This window comes from Ranitomeya variabilis, chromosome 1, assembly GCF_051348905.1.
Source record: "Ranitomeya variabilis isolate aRanVar5 chromosome 1, aRanVar5.hap1, whole genome shotgun sequence".
Taxonomy (NCBI): Eukaryota; Metazoa; Chordata; class Amphibia; order Anura; family Dendrobatidae; genus Ranitomeya; species Ranitomeya variabilis.
This window is the reverse complement of record NC_135232.1, coordinates 886,733,155-886,751,069: the sequence shown is the minus strand read 5'-3', so window position 1 is coordinate 886,751,069 and position 17,915 is coordinate 886,733,155. Positions and strand designations below refer to the sequence as shown.

The window sequence follows — 17,915 nt, the reverse complement described above, 5'->3', positions numbered from 1 at the left end:
AATAGTGACCATATCATCTTAAGTGTTTTACAGAGGGAGGAGGTTCCTTCTGTCATCTCATTGTGATCAAATGTCTACTACTTGGACAGAAAACTGTTTCGAAATTCCACTGTGCCTTCTTATGCATCTGCTAGCATCTAAAAGAATGTTATAGACTTGTTTTAGAAATCTTGAAGATGTTTTACCATTCACCCAAGCGGCTTTCTCAGACATAGGACAGTTTTTATGTTTTACATTGTAGAAAATTAATTCACCTTCGCACGATAGTAGCATCAAGCTTTTGGAACGGAGCTGTCAATCTGGTATTTGCACTTTGAACATATGCCATACACCATATTTTAAGACAGGTGTCTTTAACATTCATTAGCCAAAATGATGCCAAGATAAGAATTTCTTTCTTTAATTAAAAAAAAAAAGTATTTTATCTTTACGGAGACAGATAAATGATTTCATCCTGGAAATAGGTTATGTCAGCGTAAAAGCTAGATGTGACATTCCAGCATATCTGGGACAGATAGGACAGGGTCACTTGCTTGCCATTCACAGTGTAGAGCGACAAGAGCCATAGTCAGCTGTCATCAGTCCGGTTCTGCTGGCAGTATTACAAAGAAACTAAGACAAAGAGGAATCTAAAGGACTATTTTTGTGCGGGAACACATGTTTTTCTCTGTGAAGTAGAATGAGATTTGATAAGGTGGATTATTCAGATCATAAACAGAATGATGGACGAGGATTAGCACTTTTTTATCTGTACAAGTTCCATCACTCATCACGCATTGTGCATGATTGGCCACAATCATGAGTTCTGTGGTCTGCAAAGTCATCTGAGGCCTTCTAGTGGATTTAGGGGAAATGTATATGTTATAATTAACCAATTGGATCTGAATGTTCTCTTTTACACAAGTACAGTATGACTGGACACCAGCCACATGTATGGCAAATTAGCATGGCGAAAAATAAGAACACAATTTGCCAATGACAGTTTGGTTCAATTGATGGAAGCAAGTGCCCAAGTGCCATTACTGATGTGAAGAGAAGCTTGGCAATGAAACTTCTGCACATTACTGCTATCATCAATAACAGTCCCTGAGCTATCCATAGATTCTGGCGTCTGATTGCATAGCCTGAAAGCCTTTATGTCTATAGGCCACTTCAAAATTAATCAAGGCTGCCTACCAACGGCTTATTATCAGTGTAGCAATCAGGGACCTGTTCTCAATACCAATTTGTCAATGAATTGCCGCTACTAAATCAATATATCACCACACATTTGCAGAATGCTGAGAGCCACACTGATATCAGACCTCAGAGTAGAGTTATTCTTGTGCACAAATAGGAGTCCAATGGACATGTAGCTAAGCTGTAATATAACACACATCCAAAAGGGTGAATGCCTCAGACACATTAGATAGCTGTCAGCTGTACGATCGCTTGGCTGACAGCTATCTTCACTGACTCCCCCATATACATGAATGCTTGGCTTAGATTCCTGTGTTCTCTAAGAAAGCCGCTGCCACACTCTTCTGGCAGCAGCTTATCGCCCAGAGAACAAAAGGATCGGCCGTTAAAATTCAGCAGGCCGATTACTTCTCTTCTCTGACATCATCTATCATGGTAGAGTTAAGGTGTCCACATAAACAAAAGACTGTCGGACGATCATGACTATATGGGCAGGTACAGATGCCTTAAGTCTAATGTGTACGGGCGCCTTAAGATTTGTGCAATTTCAGAAAACACCAACAAACATAGTATTCTAATTTCAGACAGTCCCTATCCAGTGCTCTATGCCGTGACATTGGACCAACATTCTTCCACATTATAACAAATGCCAATAAAACGATGGCAGTATGCCCTGAGAGTTATCATCTGGTTACTGATAACAGTACAGCAGAGGAGACCTTTACTCTCACTTAGTGCTCCAGCCCACTGTGTGACGTGAGAATACAGCTGACGCGTGACACACTGGAATTCCAGCTATTTTGGGTGATCGATATATTGTACAGTGTCCTTAGGGCACAATAAAACACAGCATACTTGCTCCAAGAGACAGGAAATATTATCAGACACCTGCATGCACATATCAAATAATACATGCCAAATTCACAAAATAATAAAAGAGAAGACGATGCAAGGTGATACAAACCACGCAACATGCAGTGACCCATTCTCAGCCACATTTTAGGACTAATCTCCTGTGTATCTGGTGACATATGTGCGTGTGAAGAAAACATGTCGGTGATATTCACAACTTAGTCATTATACTGATCAGTGAGAAGCATTGAAGATGAGTATATTTAGTATTAATCTAGAGTCTGTCCTCCCCAGACACACATTGTATTCTGCCAAAATGATTGGTAAGAAATATGTTTAGCTAACCTTGTGTACGGCACCTTACGCTGGCTATTCTCTGCCTTAAGACGTAGTAGAAAGCTGCAAAACAAATGTCCAAAAAAGGAATTGTAGATCTTTATTTTTAGGTTTTTTTTGTTCCTTTTGGATAGGATGGACTTGGGTCTTAATCAACATGCTACATTCCGGCAGCCTTATACACATTCAACTTTCAGAGAAAGTCTGCAAGAAGAAAAAAAAATCTGGGACAGGTTTAAAATTAAAGTAATAGCACAAAACAAGATGGTTATTGTAATGCACAATGCATGCTGAAAGGTAAAACCGGTTAGTAGCATGGTACCATACATGGCATAGCACTGCTGTCATAAGAAAAGAGCCGGAATGGCAGAGGACAGTTGGAGAGTCTGAAGGCAGCAAAGAACATGCCCTTTATTCTACTCCATATACATATGTAGAAATATATACCCTTTATTAGTATATTTTTATATACTCAAATATTTATATATATATGTGCGCTTACACTCCAAGAGCAACTTTCAGAGACAAGGACATCTATAAAAATAACCTATCTGCATGTTAGCTGGCGTAAATACCCCGGGAATGTTATATTCTAGACTTGAGTAAAAGAAAAAAAAAGGGGATAAAAAGGTGGATTAACTCCGCGCTGCTTGAAAGATAGAAGTCCAAATGGATATTCAGATGAAAAAGTGGCTTTATTCAACGTGTTTCGGAGTAATATGACTCCTTCACCAGGAAATATACTTTTATGAAGGAGTCATAGTACTCCGAAACGCGTTGAATAAAGCCACTTTTTCATCTGAATATCCATTTGGAATTCTATCTTTCAAGCAGCGCAGAATTAATCCACCTTTTTATCCCATTATTTTTTTTCTCTGGCTGGTCACCAGGAGACCGCTGGATCTGCAGCATCTAATATTTCTATGAGCCTGTGTTTGGGCTCTATCTGGTGAGTAAAATCTGATTAGAGGTATCTCTTAATACCCAGATAAGACCCTATTGCGCTTTTACTTTCCTTCCAGCTTTTTATTGATATTCTAGACTTGCAGGTACCTGTTCCAGTAGCCACATCAGTAGGCCGTGGCCGCTGGACCACAGCCCTGGGAAGCTTGTCCTACCAGTCAGCATCCCTGGCGTCTTTTCTGATTAGTAGGTTTGGTGCAACATTAACATTATGGAGTGACGCACGCGTGATGTTGTGCCAATTCTTCTAATCAGAAGATGCACCGCAGGTAGGAGAAGGCTCACAGGGCTGTGAGGAAGGTTCATGGGGGAATGCCACCTCTTTCGATGGAGCTGCTTAGCTCAGTGATTTGCTGCAGTGTTGATGTGAGCCATCAACGTGACCTCACTGCTACCACGAAAATGGAGAGATCAGGGCAACGGCAAAGGGCCGGTGCTGGAGCGAGGGAGGGTGAGTATTATCTGGCTTTGTCATTTTACATTATGGGAATAAATTGGAGTCCACTTTTATAAAGGTAGAAAACTCTGTCCATCCTTTACAAGAAACCATGATTTGTGTGACAGTGTCCTTATTTTTGACGAAGTGTACCACCAGGCACGATGACATTGACCCTGCTATGTATCATTAGCATTGTGTATTATCACTGCCCTGTTCAATGCCAGACGGTTAACACTAAAACATGCAGTTACATAATTCATAAAAGCCATTAAAGACAATTCAATTCAAGTCTCTCGAAGAGAAGTATGCATCGGGGTTAGCATCGCCATGACCCGTCTTCATGAGGATGGAGTAAATTTCAATAGTGAAGAAGCACGGTTTAGTAATATGCTAATCACACTGTAAATCTTGGTTACTGCATACAAAGAGTTAGCTCGGTGGCTCTGCTGTAGCAGACTGTATAAGCCACTCAGAGCCACTGGTTGGCTGCAGCGTTGCAATAACAGCAGACAATAACAGACACCAGAGCAATAGGGAGACTCTTAAAACAAACTGTGCCTTGTGACCGTTGAATGTTTGCAAACTACCGTATATATTGTTTGCAAACATTCAATCACGTGCCCACTAGTTGCGAATGGCCTCGCTTGACGACGGACACAGTCTAATCGGAATTTGGCTGGAAGTATGAAAATCGCATAGTAATATGACCCCCACTCCTGGAACCATAGAATCCTCACAGTGAACAGTGCGTGCGATGTGAGGATTCATAAGTCTGCAGTCACATAGAGTAACTGCAGACTTGTAGCCTACCCCTTTAAGATTTGTGTAGCAGGCCCATTATTTTAATTTTCATTCCAAAACCTTTTCAGAACCCATAAATGCTGTCACTAGTGCAATTTTTTAGATGAAATTCAGAGTAGCACAATTCTAGTGAACGGACCCCCACCGATCCACAAGATATCACCAAAAATATTTTTATGCATGTTTTTCAAAGTGGCAATTCTGGATTGTACAAACTCTCTCCCTGGAGAACAAGTGAGCACCTTCATCCATTTCATAGAGTCCACGTTGCAGGATGAAATGCTGTCTGCATGCCTTATACTGACCTGGGGATGTACTGTAAACCTCATGATCCTTCCGTCCCTCTGATGTATAAATCTATAAATCCTGGAATAGTGCGCAGGACATCCTAACACCAGCCATTGTCCTTTTCCCCTTTGGTTACATCTTCCCAGTAGACAGTCATTAATAACACAGAGGAGCAGCAAATACAAGTACAGCGCTTACTGATTCCATTGCGTTGGTAGAACTTATTGCAAGCAGTGCTATGCCATTGGGTTTAGTATAGTACCAAAGATAGTGAAAGCATGAAAGTGCCTGTGAAAGAAAAGGTGCATGGCATGTATAATGCATTTCAAAGCAGCAGCACAAGCATTTTACTAATATTACATGGAGAAGCAGTTGTCAGCAGCGACATGCAGCGATCGAGGCCCCACGTAACGGGCCCACACACCTTCTGTGCTTTTGGGTCACTGTGATGTACTGGCCTATACTGTGTGACATGTGACTGTGCTTTCGGCAGGCTTACACAAGCGGTGCTCTTGAATCACACATAGCTTGATTTAGTCATCATGCTCCTGCCAACAATAATTTTTGTGCATCGTTCTTTGCATACACTTGTATCTAAACGTACAGGATCCAACACTAGGAGCTTTCAACATAGTCCTGAACATAAGGCATAGCACTCAGAGGTTATTAGGGTTCATAAATGACAAATAAACAATATGAGGATATAACATACAAGATAAAGCTTCGTGTGCCTATTAGGAGTTAGGACACAACCAATCTCATAGATATTGCTTCCGCCTCCGGTATCGCTTACAGCATATTTTGATGCAACTAACATAGCTTTGTCATCAATTGTGTCCTGCTCTGGCATAAAACCATCGGCTAGACACTGACATATGGAAACCCAACTAGAGAAGGTGGCTGCATACACTAGTCCTAGAGCAAAGAACCATCTCCATTTCTAGGAATTACCTCACTAGCCATGAAAATGTGCAGGCAATTCTGGACAGGCATAAATACAAGATTATTGAGACCAAATTCAGACATCCATGTAACATGGTCCAAATACGGACCGTGATAGACTAGACCTCGGCTGGCTGTTGGTCTCGTGAACCAAGTATGTCTATGAGACTGTTGAGAGCGGGCAATGAGACCTGCAACCGGTCTGTATGTCATAGTCCATTCTATGGCTGTGTTTCAAGGATGTCTAAATTTGGCTTAATACAGTGGTATGTAAAAGTTTGGACACCCCTGGTCAAAATTTCTGTTATTTTAAACAGCTAAGCAAGCTGAAGACAAAATGATCTCTAAAAAGCCTAAAGTTAAAGATGACACATTTCCTTTGTATTTGAGGCAAAATATAAATATATATATATATATATATATATATATATATATATATATATATATATGTACAGTGGGGCAAAAAAGTATTTAGTCAGTCAGCAATAGTGCAAGTTCCACCACTTAAAAAGATGAGAGGCGTCTGTAATTTACATCATAGGTAGACCTCAACTATGGGAGACAAACTGAGAAAAAAAAATCCTGAAAATCACATTGTCTGTTTTTTTATCATTTTATTTGCATATTATGGTGGAAAATAAGTATTTGGTCAGAAACAAACAATCAAGATTTCTGGCTCTCACAGACCTGTAACTTCTTCTTTAAGAGTCTCCTCTTTCCTCCACTCATTACCTGTAGTAATGGCACCTGTTTAAACTTGTTATCAGTATAAAAAGACACCTGTGCACACCCTCAAACAGTCTGACTCCAAACACCACTATGGTGAAGACCAAAGAGCTGTCAAAGGACACCAGAAACAAAATTGTAGCCCTGCACCAGGCTGGGAAGACTGAATCTGCAATAGCCAACCAGCTTGGAGTGAAGAAATCAACAGTGGGAGCAATAATTAGAAAATGGAAGACATTCAAGACCACTGATAATCTCCCTCGATCTGGGGCTCCACGCAAAATCCCACCCCGTGGGGTCAGAATGATCACAAGAACGGTGAGCAAAAATCCCAGAACCACACGGGGGGACCTAGTGAATGAACTGCAGAGAGCTGGGACCAATGTAACAAGGCCTACCATAAGTAACACACTACGCCACCATGGACTCAGATCCTGCAGTGCCAGACGTGTCCCACTGCTTAAGCCAGTACATGTCCGGGCCCGTCTGAAGTTTGCTAGAGAGCATTTGGATGATCCAGAGGAGTTTTGGGAGAATGTCCTATGGTCTGATGAAACCAAACTGGAACTGTTTGGTAGAAACACAACTTGTCGTGTTTGGAGGAAAAAGAATACTGAGTTGCATCCATCAAACACCATACCTACTGTAAAGCATGGTGGTGGAAACATCATGCTTTGGGGCTGTTTCTCTGCAAAGGGGCCAGGACGACTGATCCGGGTACATGAAAGAATGAATGGGGCCATGTATCGTGAGATTTTGAGTGCAAACCTCCTTCCATCAGCAAGGGCATTGAAGATGAAACGTGGCTGGGTCTTTCAACATGACAATGATCCAAAGCACACCGCCAGGGCAACGAAGGAGTGGCTTCGTAAGAAGCATTTCAAGGTCCTGGAGTGGCCTAGCCAGTCTCCAGATCTCAACCCTATAGAAAACCTTTGGAGGCAGTTGAAAGTCCGTGTTGCCAAGCGAAAAGCCAAAAACATCACTGCTCTAGAGGAGATCTGCATGGAGGAATGGGCCAACATACCAACAACAGTGTGTGGCAACCTTGTGAAGACTTACAGAAAACGTTTGACCTCTGTCATTGCCAACAAAGGATATATTACAAAGTATTGAGATGAAATTTTGTTTCTGACCAAATACTTATTTTCCACCATAATATGCAAATAAAATGATAAAAAAACAGACAATGTGATTTTCAGGATTTTTTTTTCTCAGTTTGTCTCCCATAGTTGAGGTCTACCTATGATGTAAATTACAGACGCCTCTCATCTTTTTAAGTGGTGGAACTTGCACTATTGCTGACTGACTAAATACTTTTTTGCCCCACTGTATATATATATATATATATATATATATATATATATATATATATATATATATATATTTGATGTATATATTCATGTTTTACATTTTAAGAATTACAAAACGGAGAATGGGCAATGCAAAAGTTTGGACATTCTGCATGGTTAGTACCTAGTGGAACTCCCTTTTGAAATTATCACAGCTTGTAAACGCTTTTTGTAGCCAGCCAACAGTCTTCTTAATTCTTGCTTGAGGAATCATCCATTCTTCCTTGAAAAAGGTTTCCAATTCTGAGAGATTCCTGGGTAATCATTCATGCACTGCTATGTTGAGCTCTAACCACAGATTTTCAACTATGTTCAAATCAGAGGACTGTGAGAGCCATTGTAAAACCTTCAGCTCCTCCACAATTTTCATTGTCAGAGTGCTAGGCAGCTGCTCAGAAGAACCCATGGCTGCTGTTTTTTGGCACAAGGTTAGAGGATGCTGTGATTTTATAAATCTGGGAAATTTGCATCACCTGACCTTCCTAACGATGATAGTGAACAAACCATAACCCTAACAGGCTAATTAAGGCCTGAACCCTTGGTCAAAGTTATCTGAGCACACAACCCTCCAAGGTTGCTCAAACTTTTGCATCGGCACATTTTCCTTTTTGTAATTTTTAAAATGTAAAAAAAGACATTTTTTTTTTTTTGGCCTAAAATACAAAGGAAAGGTGTCATATTTAACCTTAGGCCTTTTAGATATCATTTCAACTTCAACTTACAAGAGCAGTAATTTTGACCAGGGGTGCGCAAACTTTTGCATGCCACTGTATCTAAAATACAAAGTATAATCACTTTAAATGATACATTTTGGGGCCATTTCATCAATACTAACATTTTGTACATCAGTTTTGATGTAGAATCCGCTGGCTAAGAGGCGCTAAACTGAGTATAAGGCATGCACCTCTTCATGGATTTGACGTGTCAGCTGCGGTGCACTAGAGACAGAAATGTCCACCAGTCACAATGATTTTGTCGGGTTGTGACATACAACCTTCTGCTAAGCTCTGCCCACGTTTTAAAAAGTTGGTAAAGTTGGCATAAAAATTGCAAAAGTCAGAACTCTTTTGCACAACTACGTTTTATGCAAACATTTTGGGATATTTGCAACAGTTTTACTCCAGAATTCTAGAACAATCTGTTTAAAAAATCAGGGACATTGAGTTGTCAAATTCGTTTTTGCTCCTTCTTAGTTATCAATGTTTTTAGGTGACAAGCAAAATAAATAGTGAAATGGTCGTAACATATCCACAGCTTATTAATCAATGTAAAGTTGTCTAAGAGAAAACCCTTGTAACGAACTGTATTAATTTTATACTTACATTTCTTTTATTTTTTTATTTTGTTTTATACAGTTTGTTTCTCCCAGATTTATACCGAATCAGTGAAAATATACACTGTGACATGTTGTACATGATATGATCTCCTAGAACACAGATGAACCACATGGCAGCACACAGAGAGCCTACGGCCCCGATTCATTAAGTATGCAATATTGTACACCATTCATAATGAGGGGTGTGCAGCAATAAGATCCACTGAATTCATAACGAGACGCATGCCACTTAATGAATTTGGCATGTCTTCTCAGTAATGTGTGCTTCCATGTGCCTTACCAGAAATGTTATGCCAGTCAGTGACTGGTATAACACTTCTAGAGTAAAAAAAAAGGTCACCAGTTTTGAAGAATTTGATGAGTGGGTGTAGCCACACCCTGTCCCTCCTCCAGCATGGCCTATTTTGGTGGAGCTGCCGGAAACTGGAGTGTAAATGCCAAAAATTGGTAAATGTGAGCACTGTGAGTCCATAATATAGACTAGCAGAGACTGGGGGATTTATTAGGTGGTGCCCTCTTTCTTAGAAAAGAAATACGAGAATCTCAAAAAGTAAAAAAAGGTCCTTTATCTGTGGGAGTCTAGCGGAATTGAAGATGGGACAGGCTGCTATGTACCATATGTGCAATGTCTGTGTTTATATACATGTGTACATATGTGCTTGTATATACAACCCCTGGCAAAAATTATGTAATCACCGGCCTTGGAGGATGTTCATTCAGTTGTTCAATTTTGTAGAAAAAAAGCAGATCACAGACATGGCACAAAGCTAAAGTCATTTCAAATGGCAACTTTCTGGATTTAAGAAAAGAAATCAGGAACAAAAATGTGGTAGTCAGTAATGGTTATTTTTTTTAACCAAGCATAGGGTAAAAATTATGGAGTCACTCAATTATGAATCACCCTGTAAATTTTCATTCCCAAAACTAACACCTGCATCAAATTAGATCTGATCATTAGTACAAACAACATGGGAAGGTTGTTAAAGGCAAACATACTGTTAGACCAAGGAAGACATCAAAGGGTCAAGACCGGAAACTTAAAGCAGTATGTCTCCAAAACAGGAAATGCACAACAAAACCAATGAGCAACAAATGGGTGGAAACTGGAGTAAACGTCTGTGACCGAACTGTAAGAAACCACCTAAAGGAAATGGGATTTACATACAGAAAAGCTAAACGAAAGCCATCATTAACACCTAAACAGAAAAAAACAAGGTTACAATGTGCTAAGGAAAAGCAATCGTGGACTGTGGATGACTGGATGAAAGTCATATTCAGTGATGAATCACAAATCTGCATTGGGCAAGTTGATGATGCTGGAACTTTTGTTTGGTGCCGTTCCAATGAGATTTATAAAGATGACTGCCTGAAGAGAACATGCAAATTTCCACAGTCATTGATGATATTGGGCTGCATGTCAGGTAAAGGCACTGAGGAGATGGATGTCATTACATCTTCAATAAATGCACAAGTTTATGTTGATATTTTGGACACTTTTCTTATTCCATCAATTAAAAGGATGTTTGGGGATGATGAAATTATTTTTCAAGATGATAATGCATCCTGCCATAGAGCAAAAACTGTGAAAGTAGTCCAGATCTCAATCAAATTGAAAATCTTTGGTGGAAGTTGAAGAAAATGGTCCATGACAAGGCTTCAACCTGCAAAGCTGATCTGGCAACAGCAATCAGAGAAAGTTGGAGCCAGATTGCTGAAGAGTCCTGTTTGACACTCATTAAGGCTACGTTCACATTTGCGGCCAGCGCCGCAGCGTCGGGCGCCGCAGCGGCGCCGCATGCGTCATGCGCCCCTATATTTAACATGGGGGCGCATGGACATGCGGCGCACTTGCGTTTTGCGCCGCATGCGTCGCTGCGGCGCCCGCGTCGGGGCGCAGAGGACGCAGCAAGTTGCATTTTTGCTGCGTCCAAATTCAATGAAAAAAACAACGCATGCGGCGCAAAACGCAGCGTTGTGCATGCGTTTTGCTGCGTTTTTGTTTGCGTTGTGCGCTGCGGCGCCGACGCTGCGGCGCACAACGCAAATGTGAACGTAGCCTAAGTCCATGCCTCAGAGACTGCAAGCTGTTATAAAATCCAGAGGTGGTGTAACAAAATACTAGTGATGTTTTGGAGTGTTTTTTTGTTTGTTTTTCATGATTCCATATTTGTTTCCCCTCATAATTGAGTGATTCCATACATTTTTCCCCTATGCTTGGTTAAAAAAAGTAACCATTACTGACTACCACATTTTTGTTCTTGATTTCTTTTAGTGTTTCTTAAAGCCAGAAAGTTGCCATTTGAAATGACTTTAGTTTTGTGCCATGTCTGTGATCTGCTTTTTTTCTACAAAATTAAACAACCGAATGAACATCCTCCAAGGCCGGTGATTCCATAATTTTTGCCAGGGGTTGTACATGTTTGCGTGTGTATATATCGTACATGTGTACATATGTGCAGTGTGTTTGTAGATCCGTGTGTGTGCAGTGTGTGTATGTGTGTATATATACATTTGTATGTGCATTGTGAGTGCATGATGACAGGATTATATTTGAATAAATGATGATTTTTTTTATCAAGAATAAATGTGGATTGCTTGTTCAAAAAAAAAAAAAAATACATGCCCTGAAAATAAGGTCTAACCCATCTTTCAGAAAAAATAATATAAGACCCTATCTTATTTTTGAGAAAATATCTATTCTATCGATATCTATCCATCTAGAGTATCTATGATACACATATATTAGGTTGAATTGTTCTTTCTTTCTGTTGGGCTACATTCACAATGCATTTATGCACTATGCCGGGAGTTACGCCTGAGTCCCTGAAAAATGTGATTTTGATGGATCCCTTGATGGGGTCATGTGATACGAAAGAAGTTAAAATAATCAGATTTTTTTCTGAAAGTGTCTATCTTTTCAGATGGGCAACAAAAGTAGTTGACTATGGACACTTACAGAAAAAAGCAGAAACTGAGTTCATTTGAACTCCTGTTATATAGTCTATGCCTCTGTCGGGGGTTTCATCTGAATCAAATTTCACAGGGACTGAGACGTAAGCCCTGGATGTAGTGCAGAAAAACATTGTGAACAGAACCCGACAGAGGTCCAAATACTCTGCTTTCCTTTATACAGCCATAGATTTAAATAATAAAATTTAGGCTGCTTTCAGGTGACACCAGGAGGTACAAGATGCTGAAGAATGTGACCATTCCATTGGGAAAAAAATCCTTAGTATTTGTTTCTACCCATCAGTTTAACTGGCAACAAGTGGAAATTCCGTCTCGATTTTAATACTTAAGTCATAAGACAGACTGGTTGCTAGGGACATGCAGCATGACAAAGGCACCAAAAAGATTGTCTTCGTGAGGCAGTGTTTTCCAGCAGAAAAATAAAAATATTTTGATCAAGAACCCCTTGACTTAGGACTCAGGACACTCTAAGCTACTAGTTTGCACAGTGTCACTCTGTATAGCATAAAGTTGACTGAATACCAGAATCACAATATTTATTGGGGTCACAAAACGTTCCATTAAACGTACATGGATTATCGCAGCCACACCGAGAAGTGTGAATGCACAAGCTGATACTGTAATTTAGTTTAATCTTTTGCCATTGCTCAACATTGAAGAGCTTTCATTGCGAGTGCTATGTGAAATATAATGTGTGCTGTACTGTATACGGTGATGGAGTGGAGTGCCGGCATTTCTCCTTTGTATACGTCAAACTGAAAGGTAAATTGTGAAACTGCATTTGGCAAAGTTGTATCTGCAGAGTTTGGCTGAAGAAAGTGTTTCCATTCATTATTTCTCCATGGTTAGTAAAGAGTCCAGACAGGTGCCTGCGTACATCGCCAGGATGGGGAAGTATGACAGCCCTCCTCCTCCTCCAATGTAAGCTTGCTATGTCATGTATCGTGTCAGCTGGATTCCTAATCTCCGAGATACTTTTTAGTCAAGAATGTCTCAGTTTATGTTTTTAGATCTTGAATTGAGCAGGTTTAGATAAATATTTGATTGCCCAATGCTGATGCTTGAAGCCCTACCCTATACTTACATACATTTACTATAAATGTATACTAAAGCTTCTTTTAGATGCCCCTTTAAAAGATGTTTTTAGCTCTCTGAAATATTCCAATCCAATGTTAAGTATGGACTAATATTTGGTCAAACATATCCTAGACATTTATGGGCCTGTCGTAGAGAGAGTAGTAACTGAAAGCATACACTTTATTAAAAGATCCTATGATGAAAACTACGGTGGTCACATAACATGTCCCCTGCTGGGCAGGATCTCACACCACCAATTAAAACTGCGTTGATCTCATCCTGAAATGAGCTGGGCAAAAATAGGTCACCATATTGTCATCATGCCTTTTTAGTGGAGGAAGAGTCCTCGAATGACTGGAGTCAGTAGGTTATATTACACCATGTGTTTTATTAGTGGTGTATTATAGGTCAGCACCAGAATGTCATACATTCTCCATTTATTTGGGTCAGGTAATAAAATGCAGTGTCGTTCTGGTTCCCTCAGTACTTTATTTTCTGCTTTTATCACATTATGACTGCAGGTAATGGCTGTCTTCTCTCTGAATGTACGCTTTACAGGGTGAATACCGTACACGTCTCTAATTTTGGCAGACAAAATCCAACAGTCATAGACCGTTTTGACAGCTGTTTTATTATTATGTCTAGAACTGGTGGCGTGTTGCTACCAGCTATAACAAACACAACCAAAACGGAAACAGTTCAGGGGCAAAGATGCCAACAGCTGCTCTGGGCATAAAATAGACCTCAATGTACTTTTACACAGAAGAAGAGGATGAGAACTAGGAAATGACCAAAACGCAAGAATCACAGGCAGCATGAACCAGACACAAGCTGCGTGATTGTTTCTTGGTATGCTTTACACTGACACACTCTACCATTTCAGAGTAAACATAGTTGAAAAGTTGATGGGGGACTAAGTGTCTCTGACTAGTCCCATATTGTTCCCAAGCCAGCTTCTCCCCACCCTGCTCCAGTTGACTAACAGATCTCTCCCTATGTTTGCGCTGATTCATGCTGCTTGTGGTTCAGGCAGAATGAATAACATGATAGGTTCCCTTTAATATAGCAATTAATGTAGGTCAATAGGAAAGTTTTTCGTGCAATGAGTCACATCTGGCTGTATCTCAGATTGGCATTTCAACAATAATAAAAGTGAACTCTTCACTGGTGGGCCACCTGACCACTAGACTCTACACAAAAAGACCACTGAAGTGAATACAGATTTATGGGTGTCAGTCTACGCACACTTTAGGTTGCATTCACATGGCACACTTCCTTGTTTTTGACAAGAAAAATGACGTTTCATGTATGGCTATTTTTCCTGGCAAAATTGGGTGCACCTTATGGTCTATTATCGATGGAGTTCCTTTGAGTAAGGCCAGCGTCTTGTATGTGATGAATCAGGCATTTCATTGTAGTTTTATTTTACATAGAAACTATGATACAGATGTGAACATAGTGATAAACTGTACTTGTCTCCCGACTCTGGACTCCTTTCCAGGGATGTCATTCGATATTTCTACATTTTTATATCTTGTCAAGCTGCTATAAAGAAACAGGAACACATCTCGCAATTCTAAGAATCCATGTTAGGTCAAAGATCAAAAAAGGCCTTTGCCAAAAAAGGCACTGAAAGCAGTGTACAAATGCCGGCTATGCCTACAGTATAGGTTGTATGGATGTTGGTTCCATGTCACATAACATCTTATACTCTCTAGCTGGCTAATACAAGGGTACCAGGTGAATAACTAGTGAGTCCTACACTGTAAATATACAGGGTGCGTCTTGCACCCATGTGACACAGGCCTACAAAACCCTTGAGTTTGTTGCAAAAGACTAGGCAGCATCCTACACTACAGAAGTATACTGAACACTACATTCCCATTGGCAACTAAGGCTACCACTTACCATAGGATACATGCTGCCTTATAAAAAAAAAAAAGTATATAATAACTGCTCAGATTAAATATGCCATGTGGTTGTGAATATTATTCTTAGATCAGCATGTATCTTAAGTCTAGTGGTCCTTTAGCCTGAGAAAAGGACCCCGTGCACGTACTTACAGGTTTAAGCTCAGTAGGCAGTCCCTTATACAAAAAGCCAGAACTACAATATGAAGGCACATTAATGGGAAAAGTCTTGTTAATTCATCATTTCAGAGTCAGTAGTGTGGATGTTTTCTGCTATAAATGACTGATAAAGCATTTCCAGTGGATAAATATGGGTCAATGAGAGTCACCATATTAAGAGTACAAGTGCATAAGCCCCCAGAATTAAGCCCTGCTATGACATATGGAAGCTAAGATTAGATCTGTAGAAGCCCCTTCTAAATTGCAAAAGCCCCAGCCATTTTAATACTCACGTTGACATTGCCCCCACGACTGTCGTGCCCATCCCCAGCAGCAATCAATCCTGTTACCATACCGGCAGAGTCCTGTAGAAGAGGCAACCTGTGTTGGCCACCTGTGGAAAGACAGATGTCATCTTTATTTTGGATTCATTGCAACCAAAACCTTAGTTAATTGGAACTTGTCATATTGAAACTTGATCTGCAGGCAGAATATTGCAGAGCTAATCAGATTGATGTACATTTTTGATTAAAAAGTTCCAGCAAAACTTGTATTTTATTCTTCAAAAATCCATGATGTTTGTATGTATATGAGTCCATTGGGCAGTGCTAATAGTGACTGACAGTCTTCCCTGTGTGAATGTGCAAAGAGAGGATCGTTCACTGGACTCACATGTATACAAACGCCAGGGATTTCAATAAATAAAATACAAGTTATAATGAATCATTTCCTGCAAATGTATATAGAATTCTGCTCAGTGTGTCCTTCTCTATATCATGCTTTCTACAGAACGGCCTGCATGTACAACTTGTACAACAGTGTAAGTTTGGTGTGTTCTCTAAATAACGCAACATATAGCTATTAACCCCTTCACCCCCAAGCCTGTTTTCACCATCATGACCAGGCCAAATTTTACACTGATTCTGAGAATGTTTTCTCGTGACATTGTATATCATGATAGTGATAACATTTGTTTGATATGTCTTGTGTTTCTTTGTGGAAAAAAACATACATTTTCCAAAAATTTTAAAAATTATGACATTTTGGCCCTTAAACCAGAGAGTGGTGTCACACAACTTAGTTAATAAATTATATTTCTAACATGTTGACTTTAGATCAGCACAATTTTTGAAACATAAGCTTTTTTTGTTACAAAGTTATAAGGGTTAAAAGTTGACCAGCGATTTCTCATTTTTACAACAAAATTTACAAAGCCATTTTTTTATGGACCATACTACATTTGAAGTTACTATATGGCAGAAAACACCCAAAAGGGACAACATTCTAAAAACGGTACCCCTCAAGGTGTTCAAAATCACATTCAAGAAGTTTATAAACCCTTCAGGTGCTTCACAGGAAGTAATGGAATGTGGAAGGAAAAAATTAACATTTAACTTTTTTTTTACAAAAATGTAACTTTAGACCCAATTTTTTTTCACAAGGGAACAGGAGAAAATAGACCCCAGAAATTGCTATGCAATTTCTCATGAGCACGTCCATACCCCATTATGTAGGGGAAAATCACTGTTTGGGCGCACGGCAGGGCTCGGAAGGTAAGGGACGCGATTTGACTTTTTGAATGTAAAATTTGCTGGAATAATTAGCGGATGCCATGTCGCATTTGGAGAGCTCCTGATGTGATTAAACAGTGTAAACCTCCCACTAGTGATCCCATTTTGGAAACTAGACCCCTCAGGGAACTTATCTAGATGTGTGTTGAGCACCTGAACCCCCAGGTGCTTCACAGAAGTTTATAACGTTGAGCTGTGAAAATAAAGAAATCACATTTTTCCACAAAAAAAATGTTTAGCCCCAATTTTGCATTTTCATATTTTCACAAGGGTAACAGGAGAAAATTTACCCCAAAATTTGTTGTGCAATTTCTCCTGAGTAGGCAGACACCCCATATGTGGGGGTAAACTACTGTTTGGGCACAGAATAGGGCTCAGAAAGGAAGGAGTGACGTTTTGGAATGCAGACTTTGATTAAATGGTCTGCGGGTGTCATCTCACATTTGGAGAGCCCCTGATGTGCGTAAACAGTGGAAAAAAAAACTAAACAAATGTGACCCCGTTTTGAAAACTAGACAACTCAAAGAATTTATCTAGATGTGTAGTGAGCACCTTGAACCCACAGATGCTTCACAGAATATTACAATGTTGATCTGTAAAAATGAAAAAATATATTTTTTTTTTACCACCAAAAATGTTATTTTAGCCCCCAAATTGTTTAATTTTAACATGAAGGAGAGGATAAAATGGATCCCAATATTTATTGTGCAATTTCTCCTGAGTACGCCGATACCCCATATGTGGTCGAAAACAACTTTTCAGACACAGTGCAAAGCTCAGAAGGGAAGAAGCGCCATATTGGAGTTCACATTTTGCTGGACTGGTTTGAGGGTGCCATGTTACATTGGCAGAGCCCCTGAGGTGCCAGAATAGCAGAACCCCTATAAGATACCCCATTTTACAAAGTAAACCTCTCAATGAATTAATTTAGGGGTGCAGTGATCATATTGCCACCACAGGTGGGTCACAAAATTTTATACCATTGGGCAGTGAAGAAAAAAATAATTACATTTT

At 39.8% G+C, this 17,915-nt stretch overlaps 1 protein-coding gene across 5 annotated transcripts in view; it reads right to left on the bottom strand.

Moving 5' to 3' along the window:
* Positions 1-17,915, bottom strand: part of NPNT (nephronectin) — a 94,362-nt gene that overhangs the window by 58,312 nt on the left and 18,135 nt on the right. For 3 of the 5 annotated variants that reach the window (XM_077278331.1, XM_077278356.1, XM_077278347.1), the window contains exons 2-3: positions 15,624-15,724; positions 2,377-2,430 (exon numbers count right to left, since the gene is read on the bottom strand). In XM_077278331.1, the coding sequence (XP_077134446.1) occupies positions 2,377-2,430; positions 15,624-15,724 (155 nt within the window). The remainder of the gene's footprint in view (positions 1-2,376; positions 2,431-15,623; positions 15,725-17,915) is intronic. The other 2 variants (XM_077278338.1, XM_077278363.1) reach the window with 1 other exon arrangement.